General features: G+C 40.6%; 1 protein-coding gene across 1 annotated transcript; it reads left to right on the forward strand.

Moving 5' to 3' along the window:
- Window positions 1–1,933: 1,933 nt before the first annotated feature.
- LOC145008757 (pectinesterase-like) lies at window positions 1,934–5,686 on the forward strand. Its single transcript, XM_078967366.1, has 2 exons — window positions 1,934–3,014; window positions 4,732–5,686. Exons 1-2 carry the CDS (start codon window positions 1,934–1,936, stop codon window positions 5,445–5,447), a joined length of 1,797 nt encoding a protein of 598 aa, XP_078823492.1. The 3' UTR covers window positions 5,448–5,686.
- Window positions 5,687–25,797: the final 20,111 nt, after the last annotated feature.

Consider the following 25,797-nt stretch of genomic DNA (forward strand, 5'->3'; position numbering starts at 1 on the left):
AATACATACAATACGATCCATGCCTTGGGTTGAGAATAAATATAGGCTATAAAAATATTGGACGGAGCTAAATACATATACGAATGTATCGTTCGACATGTTCAATAATATTAAATTAGTGAAATTCAATAAAGATCATCATTATTATTATTTTTTATTTTAATTATTGACAGTTTTATGTTTTAAAAAAATAAGTATAAGGGTTTTTTCGGTAGAGTGAGCTTGGCTTTAAAACCGAACTGGAATTGAGAAACCGAGAACCGAATTTATAGATGTAAATGAAGCGATGATCGAACTGAGTTATATATTCGGTTTCCAATCGGTTTCGGTTCACTTTAACTCTAACTAGTATTTCGTTCATAATTAAATGATAAGGTTCGGAACCGAACCGAATCAAACGAGAACCAAATTTATGGATATGAACTATGAAGGAATCGAGAATTGAATTGAATTACATATCCGATTCCCAATTGATTCCGATTCACTTCGAATCCAATTGAAAGTTTGATCGTTTCTTTGGTATTGAGTCGCAAAAACTATCACAAAAAATTCCATAAAATAAACCATCATGACCTTACACGTACCATTTCCCCGTTCTTGGTGTTTTGAAATATTATTTTTTTCTGATATAAATATTATTATTTAAGTTACCGTTTTGCTTAATAAAAAATGATTGCTAAAATGTGCAGACTGACCCAATTAAATTTTGGTGTCCGTAAATATTAAAAAATAATCATAATTATGAAAAATAGCAACTAGACATTGTTTTAACCAATAAAAAAGATAAATGAAGCGGACCAGGTCTAACCTCCCCCGACTCAACGCGTCTTCAATTATTTAAAATTTAAAATAATTGATATACTTTTATGTGTGAAACAAAACTTTAGATATATAATATCGTAACATACCATTTTCGAAATAAATATTATATTCACTAAGATTATCAAAACGATCACATGCAACTTATTAAAGCCACGTTAGATTTTGCATATTACGTCCTTTACATATATCAATACGATAACTTAAAAATCGTAATCTCCTTGTGTTTACATGATAACTTAAATTCAAGTGTTTATTTATTTATTATTATTTTTAAATATATATGATTTAGTAACTAGATTTAAGGGATGTTTAACAAAACTAATTATTAAATGTAAGTTGTAACATTTATTTATATAGAATTATTGGGCAACTTTTTGTAAGCTTTAGAAAATTGTATAATTATCAAAAACATAAAAGTAAAAAGCTTTCTGAAAACCTCTCAAAACATACTTGAACTATCTTTAGAATTATGAGTTTTTTTTTTCTTAAAAATAAAATAATACTGTACATTTTTCCTAATTCAAGTTTTTTTTGGTAAAAGCTAAATTTCAAAAGTTACCAAAATATCCTAATTAACAACCATCAATTAATCAATTAATAGTGAGTGAATTTTATAACAGATCAATGTTTTGTTGATATTGCATGACACTGACACTTTTAAGAAGGTTTAATTATATATTTTTTATTTTATCTATAAAAATTGGTAAAATAAACGGGTTTGAAGTTACATTAGCGCATACTTTGGTAATTCTACAAACTTATCGGCCAACTATACATATCCATCCCAATTATATTGGTACTTTTACAAAGGAACCCAACTAAATTCGTTTAACTAATTCAATTAGTATAGGCTAAATAAAAAACATTCTTATAAAAAAAAAAAAATGTAGGTATAATATACTTAAAAGTATTTGTGTTTGATTAACAAGTTTAAGGGATTTTTAATTATATAAATTTGTAACTATATGTATAATATACGTTAAAAACCTAATGCAATTTGAGAATAATATGATAGTGCAATTTAAGACCTTACTCCAAAAAAGAGAAGACCCCGCATCCCCCCCCCCCCCCCCCCCCCCTTATCTTAGACTTATATATCCCACCATGTCTGATGTCTCCGATCCGTGTCTTGTCTCACTTCGCATTTACAGTACCTTCCACTTCCACAACCATGCATACCAACCTCACTTCCCAAACACTTAAACGCCGTCGTTTGACGATGCTCGTTATGCCAATGTCAGCCCTCCTCTTACTTGCACTATCCATTTTTTCTTTCCTTACACTTACAAATCACCACCCTTCAGTTTCATTATTTACGAAAAGACCCACTTCACATTTGCACATTCACAAACGACTCCAAACTCAAAACGCAGAATTACAATGCACCGGTGCACTTTACCACGACCTCTGCATCTCCACGCTCACAAGAATCGTACCAGATCTCACCTCTAAGTCGTTACCGGAGATTATCTCCGCCACCGTCAACGAGACTATCTCCGACGTACGCTCCACCGACTTCAATGTCACCAACATTCGCCGGAAGCTTCCTCATCTCACTATTCTCGAGATCCGCGCTCTCGAGGACTGTCACACGCTGTTTCTGGAAACTGTCTCCCAGCTCAAATCCGCCGTCTCCGACCTGTCGAAATCATCTTCCGATAAATACAATGATCTCCGAACGCTGCTCAGCGCCGCCATGACGAATCAGGAGACATGTCTCGACGGGTTCTCCGGCAGCAAATCGGAGGTTAAAATAAGCCGACATTTCCGTAAGGCGTTGAAAGGGATTTCTCGTCAGGTGAGTAACTCACTTGCGTTGTTGAAGAAAATAAACGGCACGTCGAAAGGGATGTCGGAGTATGGAAAGATGTCCGGTGGGTTCCCACAGTGGGTGAAAAGGAGCGACAGACGGCTGTTACAGACAACGGCGAATGAGACGGCGTACAATTTGGTGGTGGCGCAGGACGGAAGTGGAAACTTCACAACCATCGGAGAAGCTTTGAATGCGGCGCCGAACTCAAGTGCAACGAGGTTCGTGATATATATTAAAGCAGGGGCGTATTACGAGTATGTGGAGGTGATTAACAAGAAATCAAAGGTGATGTTCGTCGGCGATGGGATCGGAAAAACGCTTATCAAAGGCAACCGGAACGTCGTCGATGGCTGGACTACTTTCCGATCAGCCACCGTTAGTAAGTACTCCTACTCTTTAGTAACTAACCAAGATAAATTGCATCGTATCCTATAACAAGAATCTAACAAAACCAGTTCGTTTTGAAATTAAGCAGATAATTTTATCAAAATAAATACCAAGTTGCATTACCAGTTAATAATTTTCTTGATGTGTTATAAGACATTTATTAATATATGTATTACTTACTTGATAGGAAATGCATTTTATAACATAAATTGGTAAAAACATATAAGAAGTCATTAATTCTTTTATCTTATTAACTGTTCAAATGATTTAAATTTTAAATTTAGTTTGTTTGATGCAAGTTTGCGTCATTGCTTATTCGTTTTTTGCATGAATCGAACTACAATATGATGGATATCACACGTTGTTGTTATTATTTCCATATTTAGCCAAAAACACAAGAATATTCCAACATTTTCTTAACAATAAACATTAAACACATAATCATTACGATTAAATTTTGAATGATAGTTATGTTGAACAAAAACCGAATGTTAACAATGAGATTAATATAAAGAATTGATCAATAAAACTCCATTTAGTTTAGATTTAGTAAGTTATTTTTTATAATATATCGTAGTGTTGATTAATAATACATGTAAGAACTAAATATTGACTCAAACTTTTAGAACTAATATTTTATGATGACCTAGTTAACGATTTGACATCTGCAGATAACGATTTGACATCTACAGATCTACTACCTAAAGTATCAATAAAAGTGAAAAAAAAAACGTATTTATACTGTGCAATAAATGTTTAACGAATAAACAAATAAATACAAGTGAATTGGAACCCGAAATTAAAATTTATATAATTAATTAAGATTTAATAAAAAAAACATATGAAAGATTTAGTAAGCGTATCCACATAAAATTAACGTGAGAAAAAGAAAAGCAAGTCAATCCAATGTTGTTCTGACAACTAAGGACTTTTTTATATATTATTGAAGCTTAATTTAAGCTTCGATCCACAGAAATGGCAGATGTTGGGCCGTAGGTCACGGAAATGCCAATGCTTTGTCGGTGTCTTCATTTTATAATTAAAGGATCCCACTTTCATGTAAATGCACCTACGTAAACTATAACTTCATACCCTAAAAAACATCTCCTAATAATCAATAAAGATATTTTTTTATAGGTTTGCATTTTTTAAATATAAAAATCTAGTTTTTAATATAAAAGTTATTATCAATGGCATCTCTTACCATATAACAGGTGATATTTATTTATTTATAAACGCACCAAATACTTTATTTCTAAATATTTGTCTTAAAAACTAGTTTTTAATTTATATATTTGTTTGTCATAAACTAGCTTATAAAGTATAAACTACAATAATTTTTTTTTTTCGATTTAGGAAACATTAAATTACAATAAACGAATTTTTTTTGTCAAGTAGAACCTTAAAGCTAGCTTATATGGACGTCTGAGGGGCTTCTACGTGTCAACTTTTAATGCCATTACTAAAGACCATTTTGTGTATATAATAAAATTTATTATCATAAATTGAGACAATTATTTGAATCTTATTTGACTCTTATTTCACAATCATATACTTAATCATTAATCAAACTCCTTAATAAATGAATACTCGCTTATTAAAATTAAAAAAAAAAAAAAAATGAGAAACTGCATCCAAATATCTGATAAAAAACCCTTTTGTTACAAATATCAATATTATTTTTCTAATAAATTTGCATTCAATTACAGTTGCAGTAGGTGCAAATTTTATTGCGAAGGGGATAACATTTGAAAACTATGCGGGCCCCAGCAAACACCAAGCAGTGGCATTGAGAAGTGGGTCCGACTTCTCCGTATTCTACCAGTGCAGCTTCGTAGCCTACCAAGACACCCTCTACGTTCACTCTCTCCGGCAGTTCTACCGGGAATGCGACATCTACGGCACCGTCGATTTCGTCTTCGGCAACGCCGCCGTCGTTTTCCAGAAATCTAACTTCTACGCCCGGCAACCCGATCCAAATCAGAAGAACATGTTCACCGCGCAAGGCAGAGACGACCCGAATCAAAACACCGGTATCTCGATATTGGAGTGCAAAATCGCTGCCGGATCAGAGCTCATCCCTAACCAGTCGATGTTCAAATCCTACCTTGGGAGACCGTGGAAGGCGTACTCGAGGACTGTGATTTTGCGGTCGTATATCGGAGATTTGATAGATCCGGCGGGTTGGTTGGAGTGGGATGGTAATTTTGCATTGAGTACGCTTTACTATGGCGAGTACATGAACAGAGGACCTGGTTCGAATACAAGCGCTAGGGTTACATGGCCGGGATACAAACCGATCTTGAATACGACGGAGGCGAGCCAATTTACTGTCGGAAACTTTATTCAGGGAGGCGAATGGCTGAATGATACCGGTGTTCCCTATTATCTTGATCTTCAACAGAATTTAACCGTTTTGATTTGATTCTTCTTTTATATTGATCTCGTCTCCGGGAGACCTTGTTTGGTGGCAGCCATGGATTCCGAGATGTGGAACTTGCAATCGAAGCTTGTTTAGGTAAAACTTTTTAGCGATTGTGCTCCATTTTGGAGTATCAGATAGATGATAAGAATTGTATTTCCTTGAAATTGTTGTAATAATTTATTATTTCAGAATTGTGAAGAAACTTTTGCTGCTTTTATCGTAGTGCCAAGTTTTTTGAAGTCGTGATCATTGGTTAGAAGGTCTAAAATTGGTTGTGGATGTTTAAAGACCATTCAACATGAATTTTGTAAACTAATTTAATGTGTGATACAAATTAGTAATAGCCACTCATTGTCCCATTATTTTGTATGCAAACGAAACGATATTTCTTTATTTATTTCGCTATAAAAGTTAAATCTTACAAAGGTAAAGTCGTCTTTGGTGTGGGAGTGGATGACATATAGTATCCTATGTTGTGAGGTCAATAAGCTTGCATCCATTTATCATTGGCTTCCAGTTGTTGCCAATATGGAGCTCACAGAAAATTGGAGGCCGATTGTGGATAAATTCAAAACTAAGTTATCAAAGTGGTGGTCCGCTCACTCTTGTAAAGCAAAGTGATTTATTTGTTTGGGGAGGGCTTAATAATAAAAGGTAAATTAATTGGGTTGTTTGGAGTAAGATGACACAATCTAAAAGTAAAGGCGGGCTTGAGATTGGTTGTTAAAAATCATTAAAATAATCTATGGTGTTATTGTATTAAAGTTATTTGTTAAATTTTCATGCATTGACAATACTCCCATGGCTACATGGTATTCTGAGGACATGGATGTGTATCTCAAAAATTGGCTCACATTTGAGCATTTGACACATTTTTTTAGATAATTTATTCAATATAAATATATGTTGAGTTCAAGATTGTTTCTCAAAATGATCCCTTATAGAGAGAGGGAAGACTCCAACATACATATCCACTTATAGAATTGTGTCGTACCGATGTGTGATACACTAACACTCTCTCTTAGAGTCGAAGGCTTGATAAGGATAAACAAAGATATGTTGAGCTATACGGGTGTATGATGTCAGCTCTCATACCTGTTGAGTTTTTATTCAAAAACTAGTTTCAAAAACATGATTTTTTAGCAACGGAAGACTTGATCATTTTTTAATAACATAAACAAGTTAAACCCACCAATGATCTTTTTGTAAAGTGTGGAAAGAAAACAAATACAACTAAAGAAGAAGAAGAAGAACAACAACAATAACAACCTTTGTAGCTCTTTGCATACTTTTGGGAGGCTTGAAAGTTAATGAAGAATCATTAACTTTAATGACACCGACAAGAAACCAACTTGATTTAGATGCTAGTCTAAAACTCTTAACTCTTTAGCTAGATGTTCGTAACCAAAGTATGAGCTTCAAGAGAGTATAAAAGCAAGTAATATCTTCATAAGATGATCAAAAGTGAGAGAGAAACCCATGCATCATGCTTGTTACTTTTTTTTTTTTTTTTTTTTTTGGGGGGGGGGGGGGGAGAGAGAGAGAGAGAAGAGAAGCATATATAAATATATGTATATATATATATATATATATATATATATATATATATATATATATATATATATATATATATATATATATATGGGGTGCTGACTACCCGTGTCAGGCCATTATGGGGTGCCTGCCTACCCTCCGGTCTATCCCACCCAGTTTCGGGGACTATTTCACCCCTACTACTATCACATAACAATCTATCATAGCATGATGTCAGACATATTTGGGGTGTTCGACCTACCCTTCGTTCCTAACAACCGATCGAGGGACTATTCCCCTCCTAATACCACTATCAAGTAATAGAAAACCAGATAATTATCACAAAGACAATCATCTCAAATATAACCAACTACTAGTGGGTCGGCCTTGGTGCCTTGGTGCCTTGGGACATACTTAAGTCCTGATTCTAGCTTATTAAGCCCAACTCTCTTGTGGCCCATTAAGGATTCCATATGGGCCCACTCATTATCCAATTTCTGATTTAGACCTTATTTCCCCAAATGGGCCTAAAATTCCCAAGTCTGATATATTAATCCTCAAGGGACCAATAATGGCCCAAAAACGCCCAATACTCAAGTTTCTTATTTCTAAGTCCAAAATGATACTTCTCAGTAGGCCATGGGGACCAAAAGTCCAGACCCATCCTTTTAGGGCCCAAAAGCCCAATTTTCCCAATCTGCATACGTACGCGCGACGTACCCGACATGTTCGCCCAACGTATGCTGGCCTTGACCAAGAAGGGGAGTTTGACCCAGTACATGCGGCGTACCAAGGAGTACGCCCAACGTACTGCCAAACTTTTTTGGGACTTTATTCATGACTTAATCCGTTAAGTCTTTAAGTCCAAACTGCATATCCAGGTCCTTTTAGACCTCCTAAACCATGAAGTCACGAACTTTATGTGCTTTCATGCAAGGTTGGGGTAAAACATGATTTTGGTCCATTATTCCAACTTTAATACCATCTAGCCCATGCATGGTTTTGACTTAACCACCAAGATCCAATTATTATGACCCTAGGTGCTTCTAAGAGTTCAAAAGGACAGCTCTTAAGCTTTGGAACCAACAATACTCAAACACTCCCAACAATGGGGTCCAAAAAGGACATAAAAACCCCAAATAAACAAATCTAAGCATACAATGGTAAAGTATGGAGCTTGATACCTCAAAAGAGTTAGAAATGGTGTCAATCCTCTGGATCTACAAGCTCTTGGTAGATCCTTGCTTCTTCTTCAAGCTCCTTTCTTCTTTTCTCACTAAAATAACACACAAACACACTCAAATGGCTTCTAGAACACAAAGGCACACAAAGGGGGCTAGGGTTTTCGTGGTGACTGGGTAAGAGTGAAGGGAGGTTGAACCAACAGGGGTTATGTTCTTTATATAGGGAGCAAACTATAATTTTTAGGGTTTAAGGATCTGCATACGTACGTTGAGCGTACTCCTGGTATGCTAGGCATACGTGCTTGGCCTCCGCGCTTCCTTTCCACGAGTACACTAGGCGTACACGACAATGTACGTCCCGTGTATGCAGCTTCCTCAGCCCACTAGCAAGGCCCAAAGGTCAAAGCCCAAACCAAACCACACCACACTTAAATTAGGAAGAATAATAATAATACCTGGAAAATCCCAGATGCTACAAATCTCCTCCACTTGAATTAGACTTCGTGCTCAAAGTCTGTTGCCGCTGCTGAAAATAACTCGAGATAGTGCTCTCTCATTTCTTCCTCCGTCTCCGATGTCCATTCTGAGCCCTTGCGGTGCTGCCACTGCACCTTCACTAGCTCTACTTCCTTGTTCCTCAACGTCTTTGTCTTCCTATCTATAATGGCTATTGGTCGCTCGATGTAGTTCAGATTATCATCCACCTGAATATCCTCAAGAGGTACTTGTAACACCTGATTCCCGGTACGTATTTAATTTAAGCATTTCTATATTTCCTCTGGGACTCGATGAGTTGGTGGCCCAACTCGTCGAGTAGGGTCGCGTTTTAAGTGACCTACTCGACGAGTCGGGAGACTGACTCGGCGAGTAGGTGCTGTTTGAGGGAAACCCTAAATCTGAGGGTTTGCACCATATTTAAACGTCTTACTGCAGCCTCCATTGTCCTTATGCTCCCAAAACACTTCTTATCAAAACCCTAGCTGCTTTGAGTGATCTAAAGCCATTTTTGGTTCTTTTGGGTGGTTGTGAAGCTTGGAAGGAAGGAGGAAGCTTGTGAATTCGATTTGGGACTTGTAAGTCCTTAGATCTTATTCCATTTTTAGCTCAATCAAGGTAAATGCCTCCTGTTTTGGTCTTTCTGGTGGTTGTTCATCTTTAGGGTTTAGATTTTGGGTGCATTTAGGGCTTTCTAAGCCATTTCCGGATTTGTGATGGGATTCATGGAGTTCTACTTTTAGATCTGAGTCATTGAAGGGGTCTCATGGCATAAAGGTGCCAACTTTATGGCCATGAGAGCCCCATGCACATTGTAGAGCACCTTTTATGGATTTTTTGAGCGAAAACCCCATGCATGTGCACCAAGTTTGGAAATTAACGTATAAAATGGACATTAGGAGGCGAGATCTATGGTTTTGAGGTGTTAAGACCCATTTAAATCGACCGTATATTATTGGTCAAGGATGGACTCGCCGAGTTGTTCTTGGGACTCGGCGAATCGAGGCGTAATGACCACCGAATCCATTATGTAAATGGACCAGATGTTAGGGAGGGAAGTAACGTAGATGCTTAGATGCGAAAAAGGACCTGAGAACCATGGGACTCGACGAGTGTATTAAAAGACTCGGCGATTCCAAGGTAATCTCCCAGCATTTGAAGATGAACTCGACGAGTTGTTCTTATAGCCCGGTAAGTCTAGGACAGCACTTGGTTATAGGATGAGGATAAACTCGGCGAGTTGTTCATACAACTCAGCGAGTCGGATGAAGGATCCTTCAATGATTTATATAGAAGGAGAAATCATAGAGTCATTGCTAAACTTGACGAGTAGAGATGTGGATGAGGACAGTTAAAGGGATAGGGACTCGACGAGTTAGCGACCCAACTCGGCAAGTCAGGCGAACTGGAAGCTAACTTTGACTTGGACTTTGACTTGTACTTGGTTAGGGGTAAAATGGTTATTTTACCCTAAGAATAGATATCAGGCTCTGATTAAGTGTTTTGTGAGGATTATAGCCAAAGGATTTCCGGAGCAGCATCAGACAGAGATTTCCCGCGCAGATTATCAGCAGCTACTCGTTCGAGGTGAGTTACCTTCTAGTAGGGGTGGGTCTAAGGTCACAATGACGGCCCATTAACAATGGTATTTGGTAGATAATTATCTTTGTGATAATTATATTGGTATGGTTATGTGCTTTGGTCATGAGATACACCCGTGTGATATGTTATGTGTGTTAATGGTAGTGGAATGGATTAGTCCTTCCCTGACATCGGTCTTTAGGATCGAGGGGTAGGTCAGTACCCAGTTATGCCTGACTGCATGATTATATCTTGTTATTGTATGATAGTGTTAGGGGAAAATAGTCCCCAGTTACCGGTTGAAAGATACCGATGGTAGTTACCGGTTGAAAGATATCGATGACAGTTACCCGTTGAAAGATACCGATGACAGATACCGGTTGAAAACCTTTGAGACGTTCCACAAGGGTTAGGAATGCACCTGAGCATTACTATTAATTCCATATTACTGCAGAAGGTGATGCACTTATCAGTGATGAGACACTGATAGGTCTGGATGAACCTAACAGTTACGCGGAAGCCATGGCAGGCCCTGAGTCATCCTAGTGGAAAGAGGCAATGGACAACGAGATACAATCCATGTATGACAATCAAGTTTGGAACTTGATTGAGAATGTACCAGGTCGTAAGACTGTAGGGTGCAAATGGATCTTCAAGAAGAAGACCGACATGGATGGTAATGTACACACTTATAAGGCATGACTAGTTGCAAAGGGTTTCTCACAAACTCCAGGAGTTGATTATGATGAGACCTTTTCTCCAGTGGCCAAGATTAAGTCTATTAGGTTCTGTTAGCCATAGCTGCATTTCATGATTATGAAATATGGCAAATGGATATCAAAACCGCTTTCCTTAATGGAAAGCTGGCTGAGGATGTTTACATGAGTCAGCCAGAGGGTTTTGTCAATACAGAGTACCCTAATTGAGTGTGTAAGCTTGAGAAATCCATTTATGGATTAAAGCAAGCACCTCACAGATGGAATCTGTCCTTTGATGAGAAACTCAAAGAGTTTGGATTTTCTAGGAGTGAAGATGAATCTTGTGTATATGTCAAGGCTAGTGGGAGTATAGTTAGCTTTTTGGTATTGTATGTGGATGACATACTACTCATAGGAAATGACGTCCCAACTCTTCAGGATGTTAAGTCCTGGCTTGGGAAGTGTTTCTCTATGAAGGACCTAGGAGAAGTTACCTATATTCTAGGAATAAGGATCTTGAGAGACCGGAGTAAACGACTAATTGTACTTAGTCAGAGTACCTACTTGGATAAGGTGCTGAAGAGATTTAGCATGCAGGATTCCAAGAAAGGAGAGTTACCCTTCTAGAGTAACACCAGATTGAGTAAGACACAAAGCCATAGTACTGACACCGAGATAGCAGAAATGAGTCGAACACCTTATGCATCGGCTGTAGGATCGATCATGTATGCTATGACGTGTACTCGACCTGATGTAGCCTTTGCCTTGAGCATGGTTAGCAGGTATTAGGGGAACCCTGGCAAGGCACATTGGACTGCTGTAAAGAATATCCTTAAGTACCTACGGAAGACTAAGGACTGGGTCCTTACCCTTGGTGGGAATGAAGACTTGAGAGGTGTAGGGTATAGTGATGCTAGCTTTCAGACTAATAGGGATAATTTCAACTCTCAGTCAAGCTGGGTCTTTACCCTAAACGGAGGAGCATTTTCTTGGAAGAGTTCCAAGCAAGAGACAATACTTGATTCAACTTGCGAATCAGAGTATATAGCTGCCAGCAAGGCAACAAAGGAGGCAATATGGCTGAAGAACTTCATTAGAGACCTTGGAGTTGTACCAGCTAGTATGGAGCCAATGAAAATTTTCTGTGATAGTGAAAGTGTTGTTGCCTTAGCCAAGGAACCAAGGGATCATGGGAGATCCAGACACATCGACAAAAAATAGCATTTCATCATACATCGAATAGAAGAAGGACTCCTCATGGCAAAGAGGTTATCATCGGATGAGAATCCAGTAGATCCCCTCAAGAAGGGACTGACTCGGGTTAAGCATCTCCAGCATGGTCGGAGCATATGGCTGAAGGATGATATTAGAGTTTGTAGTTAGATAACCTTGAAATTTGTAAAGTGTAATTGACATTAGATGATGAATAAAAGGTGTTTTATTTATGAGTAAAGTGTTGCTATCTCTTATTGATCGTTTACTATATTTCTTTTGCATGTTTTGACTTCCAAGATAATTATTTGGTATATCATATTATTCAAACCTCTCCAGTCAGTCATATGTCAGAAGTAGGTATGAATCAAGACTGTCATGATTGGTTGCAGAGGTATAAGGTGTTGGACATGGCTACAACAATCATGAGTGCTCATAAGGTCTGAGCATTGGACTCAACCCACGCTCACTGGAATCACTTCATGGAAATTATCTCGAGTGATCGTGAGATGGTAATATCATATAAGTCTTCACACCTAGAGATATGATTTGTTACTTATGAGTTGGTTATGCATTGATTGTACGAAAACACATTGGTCACTCGATGTTATAAAACGTGATCTTATGTACAAATCTATGAGTGGTAGAACAAACATATGACTCAAAGGTTATCTGTTCCTTCTTGGATTAGAAGATGATATTTGGTCCCCTCGATGATTTTGTTTTGACCTATGTACCGGTCCCGGTCATAACTAAGTTGATGTGTTCAATTAAGTTCTTTGTCAAACAAATCGGAAATCGGGAAACAAACTGCTGGACAATAAGTAAGACATTCTTCCATGTATTTTTCCGGCTGATATCTCCAATAGAGGATTATATGATCACTTATCTTAAATGGTGTATCATCATCTTCTTAGTTCCGAGAAACCTTGAAAGAGCTACGATTGCTTATCGGTTCCTGAAGTCATACTTGCAGTTATAGTTATTAGAATTATCCAAGTGGGAGACTGTTGGATAAGGTGTTTAAGTCCATAACTATTTCTGGCATGTACTTGACCTGACCCAGCATGGTCCATTTGGGTTGCATGGCACCATGCAATTGGATAGACTAAATGAGAGAAATAACACTTGTGGATTATTAATATATTATAAGTGCTAATATATTAATATTATTATTTAATTAGTTTTATAAAGAATTAATTTAGAATTAATTAAGTGATCAAAAGATAACTAATTAAATATATGGGTTGATTATGTAAATCATCCATACTTGTATAGTGGGCTAAGAGGCTCCATGGATTATCAAGTTGGGTTCCACCGATAGGATGCTCCATGGGAGTTACAAACCCATGGGTCATGTAAATGAAGAGTCATGACACATTAGGGTTTACATGGTGTAACCCTAGATGTGTCAACACTATATAAGGATCATATTCTCCACCAAAATTGGCTACACATGAACAAGTGAGGGCTAGGCTGATTTTTGCAAGTGTAAGATTCTCTCAAAGGTTACTCCTTTGCATTTGGTGTTGTGTGAAGCATTTGAGGCATCACACTTGGGGTGCTAGGCTCACAAGGTTTCAAGGATCACAAGCAACAACAAGGTATGTTATTCTATCTTCCATTCAAGTTAAATATTGTTCCCCATGTATGCTAGATAGGAATATAACGTTGGAATTCAACTTTGCGTGATAATTAGACAAACATAGATCCAAGGTTATTAGGGTTGCATGTACACTTAGGAAGTGTTAGAATTCTCAAAACCCATTAAGTTATTGCTTATGCCTCGAGACAGCTTAAAACACACAAATTCAACTACACTACTCATGATCTTGAGTTGGGAGCAATGGCCTTTGCCCTAACAATCTGGAGACATCACCTTTATGGTGCCAAGTGAACTATCTTCACATACCACAAAATCCTTTAACACATCTTTGATCAGAAGGAACTTAACATGAGACATCGACGATGGGTAGAGCTACTCAATGATTACGAATGTGAAAGTGACTATGATCCTGGTAACACCAATGTAGTAGCTGATGCCCTTAGTTGAAAGGAGTACTCCGGTCATAGGGTGAAGGCACTAACCATGACAATCCATTCCCATCTGGACACACAAATCAAAGAGGCTCAGTTGGAAGCTTAACACCTGAAAATGAGGCGGATGAAGGCTTAAGGGGGATGAAGAAGAACCTTGAGACCCAGGGAGATGGAGTTCATTATTTCATGAACCGAATCTTGACACCAATATTAGGTTGGTATGGAGATGTCGTCATGAATGAAGCCCACAAAACTCGATACTCCATCCACCCAGGTTCAGATAAGAGGTATCTAGATCTCAAGAAACTCTATTGGTGGCCAAACATACCGACGTGGGCAAGTGTCTGACTTGGGCCAAAGTAAAATTAGAATATCAAAAGCCCTCGGGTTTACTTCAAAAACCAAAAATACCTGAGTGGAAGTGGCAGCAGATCACAATGGATTTCATTACCAAGTTGCCTAAGACTTCGGGTGGTCATGATACTATCTAGGTGATTGTCGACAAATTAATCAAGTCTGCCCACTTCTTGCCAATCAAAGAAATAGACAAAATGGAGAAGCTAACTAGAACTTACATCCGAGAGATAGTATGTTGGGTCTAAAATATGGTTTATACTTTGCTTTTCTAGACAATTGGGTTTTTGGTCTATGTGGTTGTGAAACGACCCAAAAATACGACCCAAAAATTTAGTTTTTCAATATAATCAAAACCATAATATGAGTATCATAACATAGAAAAACATACGCGATGTATCCCAAATCATAATAAAATACTGTGCGGAAAACTGTATCATACTATATCAAATCCAAAACAACTAAGACCATCCCCAGGATAAAAGCTAAGCTGTGGTGTGTGCGATGCTATCACCCCGAGCTCTTCCCTTTGCTTGCGGAAGTACCTGAGACCAAAACTGAAACTGTAAGCACGAAGCTTAGTGAGCTCCCCCAAACTACCACATATCATACAATAACATATAAACACATATTGGGCCTTGCCCACTGCATCGGGCCGAAGCCCGGAACTGCATCGGACCGAAGTCCGGAACTGACTGGGACCTTGTCCCCTGCATCGGACCGAAGTCCGGAACTAACTGCATCGGACCGAAGTCCAGAACTGTCTGCATCGAACCAAAGTCCGGAACTGACTGCATCGGACCGAAGCCCGGAACTGACTGCATCGGACCAAAGTCCGATACCGGCTGGGACCTTGTCCCCTGCATTGGACCGAAGTCCGGAACTGACTGTATGAACATCGCATAGCATAATACATCATCTAGCATGAACACATATACTGCATACTACATCGGGCCGTAGCCCGGAACACATAACACATAACACATAAAACCTAGCACACAAATCCTGTCTGAGCTACGAAGGCATCAAACATACTAGCTACTGCATCGGATCGAAGTCCGGAAACTACTGCTAACTGAACGGGCCGGCATTGTGGCCTTAGACCCGTCCCTACTGGAAGGAAACTCACCTGAACTGGCTGAACTTGCTGGTGATCTCACTAGCTGCTTCCCGACAACTCACGGAACTCCTGCTCCCCTTGCTCCCCGAACTACCAATATCAATGCAACTCTGAGTCTAACTGACCCCCGAAAGGCAATCAAGTCCACCCTGGTCCAAAGTCAAAGTCCTGGTCAAAGTCAACCTTCCAGGTCAACCCTACTCGCCGAGTCACCCTACTGACTCGCCGAGTTCAAAATGATCAGATTCCTTTCATTCACGACTCGACTCGCCGAGTCAGTCCATGACTCGCCGAGTCTACCGATTTCTGAGTCCAGACCTGTTCAACTCACTGAGTCTCCACCCGACTCACTGATTCGAGTCACAACTCGAAGGGTTTGGGGTTTCGCGACCTGACTCGCCGAGTCCAAGAACAGACTCGCCGAGTCCAAGGCAATCTTCATACGACTCGACGAGTTGTTCATCCCACTCGTCGAGTTTCTCCAAAACTTCATGCTACTCCCCGAGTCCACTCAAAGGACTCGTCGAGTCCCTTCAGATCTCCTTACATGCAAAGGATTTTTGAGTCATGCATGGACTCCAAACTATAGCTCCACCCTTCCCAAGCCTATTCCACACGTAAAGTTGCAAACTTTACGTGTAGAGGAGGAGATCTAAGCAAGGTACGCCATTAACTAGGGCGTAAGGCCAAGGGACTTCAAAATCGACACAATGGCTGATACTTTATGCTTCTCCAGGCCCTAAAACACTTGAATCTGAAGTAGCAACTCCAGATCCGGCTTCTAACCCAAAATAATAACATTATGGCAAAAGAGCCCCAACAACCACACATAGATCTAGGTGCAAAAAGGGTCCAGGAACTAGTTTATTACCTCCAAGTGCTCAAAATGAACTCACAATCCCAGATCTATAGCTCCTTCTTGCCCCTCCAAGTTCCTTCTTCCTTTTCCAAGATTTAAAGCACCTTCCAAGGCTCAACTAGGAGATATGACGGCCAGGGTTTGATATCCAGGGCTAAAGAGGCAGTAAGGAACCCTAGGAAGAAGATTAAGACATTTATATAGGCCCCAAGTCTCGAATTTAGGGTTTTCCACGCACAGACCAGACTCGCCGAGTCACCTTGACCGACTCGCCGAGTCGGTTGCTTACACCTCGACCCGGATCCCGCTCGGACTCGCCGAGTCCCTCCTTGGACTCGCCGAGTCGGCCCTTAAATTGGGGCTTTTCTTTCCCTTCTTGGTCTTCGAAACTTTGGGTGTTACAACTCTCCCCCACTTAAACTAAACTTCATCCTCGAAGTCTGCTATGGCCCACTGCCTGCGAGCTGCCTCTAAACCCAACCAACTATTCTAACACCAGCTGCCTACCCTTGCTGGCTTTTGCTCGATCCTTCTGACTAACCTTAATCCCTGCAGATAACATCTCGGGTCAACCCTGTCCCTGAACATCCTGGAGACCCAACTTACTCAACCGGCAATCCTTCTGGTACTCACCGAGTACCGAACTGAACCTATAGGGGTTCACCCCTTCCTGTCCTTGCGCAAATCCCTTGCCTTCCCAAGGCAAGGTTCTATAACCAACTATTTCTCTGTAACTGTGAAGGTCCTATACTTCACCAACTCCATCCCCCGCCGATTCCAGTACGGGTCAATACCGCCAACAACCACCGATGCCCCTATCTGACATAACTTGGTGCCGATCACCCCCGGTCCTTACTGACGTCTCCATATTCGGGTTACCGAACCCTACCGGTTACTACACCCCTTCGCAATCTCCTAGTTGCTTCCAGCGACTCCTGAAAATACTTCGACTATCTATAACTGTTCTATCCATTCTTCTGCTCATACTGAAACGATGTTGCTGGGAATAGCTTGCTTATATGCCATCTGATTACTTAACTCCTACTAACTCGAGCCTTCCATCCTGAAAGAAAAGCTACCTGCCTAGCTATCTTTTCATATCACTAAACTCGGCCGAAGGCTCAGCTGATCCCACTGAGAAAGACTTGCCATTTCCAAATCAACCAACTATAGCGTCAACACTTGCCTTCCAACACAAACACAATACTGACCCAAAACCCTGAAACCTTCCATACACTGAATTGTCTACAATACTGAACCTGCCTGAAACACTAAACTGCCTGAAACGCCGAATCTGGCTGAAACACTGAGCTGCCTGAAATACTGAACTCAAACCCAACTGTGGAGTCAAGGGACTCCTCACTTAGTCGCTTCCACGACTTCTGAATGAAATCTTCCTCAAGGACTAGTTTCCACTAGTTATCCTGTCACTGTGGCTCTAACAACCTTCCGATCCAACCGATCGGGTCCTTACATCACATCCTGACGTCATCCATTCTATGACTAATAACATGATGGCTCACAGACTGACGGTAGCCCTTAACATACCCAACCTCAACGGTCCACCACTACTCTGATCTCATAACTGATGTGACGATCTGTAGCCAAGATTCGCTGACTTAGCCATAACTGAACCATTTGGGAGATCCGAATCTAATCCGTGGATTCCCATATTCCCACCGCTGCATCCGAACGGGTGGAAATTACTACATTCCCGCGTTCAACCACGCGTTCATGCTGCTACCAATCTGATAAAAGCCACGGCTACACCCTCGGATTCACAAGTCTCAAATACTATCTGGCTGCTAATGAACGCTACGGCTACCCCCGCAGGCTTACAACACTCTACTACTATCTGACTGCTAGTGAATGCTACGGCTACCCCCGCAGGCTTACAACACTACCACTACTATCTGACTGCTAGTGAATGCTACGGCTACCCCCCGCAGGCTTACAACACTACTACTACTATCTGACTGCTAGTGAATGCTACGGCTACCCCCGCATGCTTACAACACTACTACTATCCCGAGGACATACAGGCTATCCTTAGTCCCGCTAGTGATCCCTCATCCCGATTTCTCAAACCAGCCCTCAGCCTTTGAATTATGCATCATCCTCGACATCTTATCTCCTTGATATTCTTAGCGCTTCGTCGAGGAATCCTTCGGCTTGGTTCCCAAACAAACCGTCTACTAATCTGGATACAAGAAGCTATTGTTGGGAAGTTTCCAACCTCCCAACTCCTGAATCTACGCAACCTGCATGATGCCTCAGACACTGGCTACCAATGCTAAAACATCTCCTGCTACCCGTTCTCAGGATCTTCATTCCGACTCTCATGCGTCCGACAGGTGGTCCTCAATCTTGGATTCCCAACCAGCTTCTAACCATCTCGATTACATGAACTAACTGCTGGGAAAAGTTCTCGAACTCCTAATTCGGAACTTCTCAATCCATCCATCACTGTGCTACTACCATTTCTTCTTAGAGGCCGCCCACTCATTCTGAGTCTACGAGACTCTTATCCAAATATACCCGGAGGGTTCTCCCCCACTTCGATCCTGCTTATCCCTTGCTGCTTCACACTCAAAAGAGATCCCGATCCTTGCTATCATTCCATAATTATTCTGCTAAGGAACCCAAGCCTGCCATAGCTAGGGATCTAACCAATCCATTCCAACACTAACCACTCCGAACTAGCGAAACGAACCAAATCTCTCCCAACCATGCTACAGTTACTGCATCCTCCGAAACCTTCTTCATAAGATTACATCCCCTATCTACCAACCAATTCTCCGAGGTATGCAAATGGTATATATCATAATCACAAACAAGCCACACTAACACCACACATAAGTTTATTGACATCAATGCAGCAACATAGCAATAATGTTGTGAATAGTAAAATAGAGGGAAAAGAATCATACCTGCAACCTGATCTGAAGGATCCTCAAATCTCTCTGATTTTCGAACTCTACTATGACAATGAGGCTGTCCCAACCGCTGAACGGGGCAGTTCACCCTAACATGGCCAGGCTGATGACAACGATGGCATAACTCTACTTCTAGTGTGCATTCCTGACGTTTGTGACCCTTCCATCCGCATCTGCCGCACTTAGACTTGTTGCGCACGCCAGCTCGTGCTCCTTTCTCCCTCGAGCAACTATCTCGACCTTGCGGGCTTCTGACACCCACTTCGACAGTGTCCGACTGCCCATCTTGCCGAACTAGACCGGAAGACCGCTTCCTCTTCCCAAGTTGACTATCCGAGCCAATCTCCCGCTCATGGGTCATAGTGACCATTTCACCCATTGCCTGGACAGCTGAGGTCCGCCTTTCAATCCCGTCGACCACACTATCGGTGATACGCCCAATGGTGTTTGGTAACTCTTCCTGGAGAGCCCGCGAAACCTCTGCAGCAATCCAATCCTGCAGGGAACCCTCTTGGGGGTAAGGTGGACCACTCACTCCCGACCCCGGATGACAAGTGCTAAAAATGGGATTCCCCTTCCTGATGGATCCCTGGGATCCATGAGAATCGGGCTCTATATGAGCCTCAAACTGTCCTGAAACTGCCCCGACCCCTAAGGCCTTAAGATGACTGTCCATGAGCTCCACAATGGCCTCTCTAACTGAACCGAAAATCACTGGAGTCTGATCAATGATGTTGCGCATAATCTCTGCGGAAATGAAATTCCTCATCTGATCATCAAGCTGCCCGGCTCCAAAACCCGAGCTAGATCCCTCCTCGACGTCTGAATTGCTAACTGGTAGCTCGCGCAATGTCACCATGCTGAAAACATAACAAAATCCTGATCAATTAACACACTATTGCTGAGGGATTTCTCACTCACTACACCATTCCTGGTTTCGTCTTGGCCCATCTTGAGTACGGATCCTCTGCTTTCAGTAGTATGGGCCCCTACTACCTTCCACATCTATCCGTACTTTCCTCGAGAGTTACCTCAACTCCACCCAGTCCCCTTTACTCTTTTACTGATCTCTGCTACTCTCATCCTAGGCTTGCCCTAGGGGACTCTGACTCTACCCACACAGTCCTCAACTGTTGAAGGCCTCCTAGTAATGCCAATTAGTCACCACCTGAATACCATCACATGTGACGAGGCTCAGATAATCCTTCAAGTAAAGGACTCGTCCCTACAACGGTTGGACTCAAACGAGAGCTGCGCAGTAGGGCCAAATCCAACACTCTGAGATTATTCAACCCTGATCACATGTGATGAAACGTATTCACCTAATGGCTAACTCTCATCACTCAGAGTCCCACAAAGCACAAAGCAAGCAGCATTCAGATAAGGGAAACATACTCAGGCAAAACAATTCTCATAACAAGAAACTGCACTAGCATATAATGCTAAGCTCATACTTTCAGGCATTGCCTACACAGGCTATCCTACTACTTTCTACTCATTACTAGCATGCATTCTCATCAAGCTGGAACACATAAAGCAGGCACATAAGGCATCATCCTAGATCCTTAGTCCTATTCTAGCATGTTGTTCTACTGAAGCTGGAACTGAAACTGAACTGAAACTGATACTGAAACTGATATAGAAAATAATAACATAACTTGTATGGGTAAATTGGGAGTACTTACTTGAGCTCGGCTGACCGCATGCACACACCTCTATCTTGTTAAAAACAATTCTTTCTTTCTAAGTGCTTTCAAAATTCTTTTTGTAAAACATTTTTATTTGACTAAAATCTTTTATTTCCCTTAGTTTGAGTTCAGATATACCCGGAAGTGTATCCGAATCCCTCAAACCAGGGCTCTGATACCAACTTGAAACGACCCAAAAATTTCGTTTTTCAATATAATCAAAACCATAATATGAGTATCATAACATAGAAAAACATACGCGATGTATCCCAAATCATAATAAAATACTGTGCGGAAAACTGTATCATACTATATCAAATCCAAAACAACTAAGACCATCCCCAGGATAAAAGCTAAGTTGTGGTGTGTGCGATGCTATCACCCCGAGCTCTTCCCTTTGCTTGCGGAAGTACCTGAAACCAAAACTGAAACTGTAAGCATGAAGCTTAGTGAGCTCCCCCAAACTACCACATACCATACAATAACATATAAACACATATTGGGCCTTGCCCACTGCATCGGGCCGAAGCCCGGAACTGCATCGGACCGAAGTCCGGAACTAACTGCATCGGACCGAAGTCCGGAACTATCTGCATCGGACCAAAGTCCGGAACTGACTGCATCGGACCGAAGCCCGGAACTGACTGCATCGGACCAAAGTACGATACCGACTGGGACCTTGTCCCCTGCATCGGACCGAAGTCTGGAACTGACTGTCTGAACATCGCATAGCATAACACATCATCTAGCATGAACACATATACTGCATACTACATCGGGCCGTAGCCCGGAACACATAACACATAACACATAAAACCTAGCGCACAAATCCTGTCTGAGCCACGAAGGCATCAAACATACTAGCTACTGCATCGGATCGAAGTCCGGAAACTACTGCTAACTGAATGGGCTGGCATTGTGGCCTTAGACCCGTCCCTACTGGAAGGAAACTCACCTGAACTGGCTGAACTTGCTGATGATCTCACTAGCTGCTTCCCAACAACTCACGGAACTCCTGCTCCCCTTGCTCCCCGAACTACCAATATCAATGCAACTCTGAGTCTAACTGACCCCCGAAAGGCAATCAAGTCCACCCTGGTCTAAAGTCAAAGTCCTGGTCAAAGTCAACCTTCCAGGTCAACCCTACTCACCGAGTCACCCTACTGACTCGCCGAGTTCAAAATGATCAGATTCCTTTCATTCACGACTCGACTCGCCGAGTCAGTCCATGACTCGCCGAGTCTACCGATTTTTGAGTCCAAACCTGTTCAACTCACTGAGTCTCCACCCGACTCACTGATTCGAGTCACAACTCGAAGGGTTTGGGGTTTCGCGACCTGACTCGCCGAGTCCAAGAACAGACTCGCCGAGTCCAAGGCAATCTTCATACGACTCGACGAGTTGTTCATCCCACTCGTCGAGTTTCTCCAAAACTTCATGCTACTCGCCGAGTCCACTCAAAGGACTCGTCGAGTCCCTTCAGATCTCCTTACATGCAGAGGATTTTTGAGTCATGCATTGACTCCAAACTATAGCTCCACCCTTCCCAAGCCTATTCCACACGTAAAGTTGCAAACTTTACGTGTAGAGGAGGAGATCTAGGCAAGGTACGCCATTAACTAGGGCGTAAGGCCAAGGGACTTCAAAATCGACACAATGGCTGATACTTTATGCTTCTCCAGGCCCTAAAACACTTGAATCTGAAGTAGCAACTCCAGATCCAGCTTCTAACCCAAAATAATAACATTATGGCAAAAGAGCCCCAACAACCACACATAGATCTAGGTGCAAAAAGGGTCCAGGAACTAGTTTATTACCTCCAGGTGCTCAAAATGAACTCACAATCCCAGATCTATAGCTCCTTCTTGCTCCTCCAAGTTCCTTCTTCCTTTTCCAAGCTTTAAAGCACCTTCCAAGGCTCAACTAGGAGATATGACGGCTAGGGTTTGATATCCAGGGCTAAAGAGGCAGTAACGAACCCTAGGAAGAAGATTAAGACATTTATATAGGCCCCAAGTCCCGAATTTAGGGTTTTCCACACACAGACCAGACTCGCCGAGTCACCTTGACCGACTCGCCGAGTCGGTCGCTTACACCTCGACCCGGATCCCGCTCGGACTCGCCGAGTCCCTCCTTGGACTCGCCGAGTCGGCCCTTAAATTGGGGCTTTTCTTTCCCTTCTTGGTCTTCGAAACTTTGGGTGTTACAGGTTGGGAGTGTTCACGGCCCAGGTGTGTTGATGTATATTGTAAAAGTCGAATAGAGTGTTTTGTATAGTTTTGCATTTTATGTTATTTTACTAAGTCATTTTTATGCGAAGATAAAATGTATAGACTTAGTATACTTTTTGATGGTTCCCTATAAAAAGGGACTTAGGATAGAAGTTGTAGTATGATGCTTGAACTCACTTCAGCTTAACTCTGCAATCAGATTTTATCAATATAAGATCTGATTAATATTTACTCTCTGTGTTCTTCATCTTAAATCATTCAAATCTATCTTTTCTGTTCTAAATTCTCGATAACAATTCTCATCAATTGGTATCAGAGCAGGATTCAAACTGCTTAGATCTGATTTTCGTATAAGAATCATTTGCTTTTTGAGTTACAAATTTACTCAAAATTTTCCGCGCATTTTTGATTTTGAAAATCACTTTTGATCTTCAGATTTGAATTGATTCTGCATTTGAATTGTTAAATCGAGTAATCGATTAGTGATTTGTAATCAATTCGTTTGATAAATTCTGAAATTCATCAAGGTTTCAAGTTTTCAGATATTTTCTGTGTTCATCAATGGCGAACTTCAACATGAATTCAATGACATCTTTCTCTCACTTGCTTGGTTCATCAACCAAAATTCCGATGTTAATTCCAGAATACTATGATCAGTGGGATGATAGAATGGAAGATTACTTAAATGGAATTGATGAAGAACTTTGGAAGTGTATCGATGGAACAGTACTAGCTCCTGCTAATGTTCAACAAATTGGATCATCTGCTGCATCTACTGATGTTGAAGAACAACGCAATCGATTGAAGAAAAATGAAAAGAGATGCATGAGAGAACTAAGAGGTGCTCTACCTCCTGTGGTTTACAATTACATTCGTAGTTGTAAATCAGCAAAAGAGATCTGGAATACTCTAAAAGAAAAATATCAAGGTAGTGAAAAGACGAAGATCAACTCTGTGAAGCAGTGCGTCGTTGAACTGAAGGAATTCAGACAAAAGGATTTAGAAACTCTAGAAAGTTGTTATGATCGTCTGAATGAACTTATGTTTCACTGCAATAGGTATGTAATCACTAGATCAACCATGGAGTTCAATTTAACTTTCATAATGAGTCTTCTCAAGGAGTGGCGCGGTGTGAGCATGATGATAAAGAATCAACAATGTTTTGATACAACAACATTGAATGATCTTTACAATCAACTGAAAACACATGAATGTGAGGTCACATAAATGTATGAAGAATCAAAACAAGCTATTGGTGGTCCTTTAGCTCTTGTTTCAAAAGTAACAGAAACTGATGAAAAAGATGGTTATGATGTAGAAGGATTTTTGATGAACTCTGATGATGAAGCAGTAGCATACTATTCAAACAACAAAGTTAAAAAGTTTTTCAAAAAGCCTTTTAATCCAAAAGGAAAGAATAGTGATGTGAAAAATGATGTAACAAGAACTGTAGGAGAAGAGAAGAAGAAAATGGAGAAAACAGATGGAAAACAGAAGAATGCGAATGAAGAGAAAAAGTTAAAAGGTGATTCAGGAATTTATTGCCACTACTGCAATGGTGCGAATCATTTCGCAGCTGATTGCGTGTTGCGAAAGAAAGAAGAAAAGAAAGAAAAAGTCAAAGATGAAGCTTACTATTCTGAAAAGATTGAAGAGTTACGTGCAAAGAACAAAGGAGTGTCTTTGGTTTCTAAGGGAGAATCGGATGAAGAAGAAAGTGGAACGTATCAGATCTGGTCTTCAGGATCTGATGATGAAGACATGAGGCATCCAACACATGGAGCTATGTTCGCAAGTTTTGAGGATTGCGAAGAGAACATTTCTGGGAAATGTTTTATGTCTAAATCCACAGACAAATCTCCCATGACAACCAAGGTACGTGCAATTCTTGAATCTTTTAATATTCCTTTATCTGCTTATGATGCTGAAAATGTTTCGTTTGATGATATTGTGGCTTATTTTGATTATGTTATTGTGTCTGCTAGTAATGAAGCTAAGAAATTGAATGTGCAACTTAGTGAGACACAAAGGGAATTAGAAATAAAGAAGAGCAGAGTAGAAACATTAGAATTGCAAATCAAAAATATAGATTGTGATAGGAATAATCTATCAAATGATGTTAGATTGTTATTAGCACAAAGAAACATCTATTGTAATTCAGCAAAAAGATTATATGTGAAATTAACTGCTTTACATCATTCTTCTGATATTAGCAAAGAACAACATAGGAGACTTTTACCTTTTCTTGAGTATGAGCGTGAAAAAGTCGATGTTGTTTCTTATGATTGCAAAAGTACAATTGCTCAATTTGACAAAATACCGGATGATAGATATTCATATGGTATTGTCAAAATTGATGCATTTCTGAATGCTGATGAGTTGGTTGACATTGTAAATGAAAGTTTGACAAAAAGTGAAC

The sequence above is a fragment of the Lactuca saligna genome, chromosome 8, assembly GCF_052625555.1.
Source record: "Lactuca saligna cultivar CGN05327 chromosome 8, ASM5262555v1, whole genome shotgun sequence".
Lineage (NCBI taxonomy): Eukaryota > Viridiplantae > Streptophyta > Magnoliopsida > Asterales > Asteraceae > Lactuca > Lactuca saligna.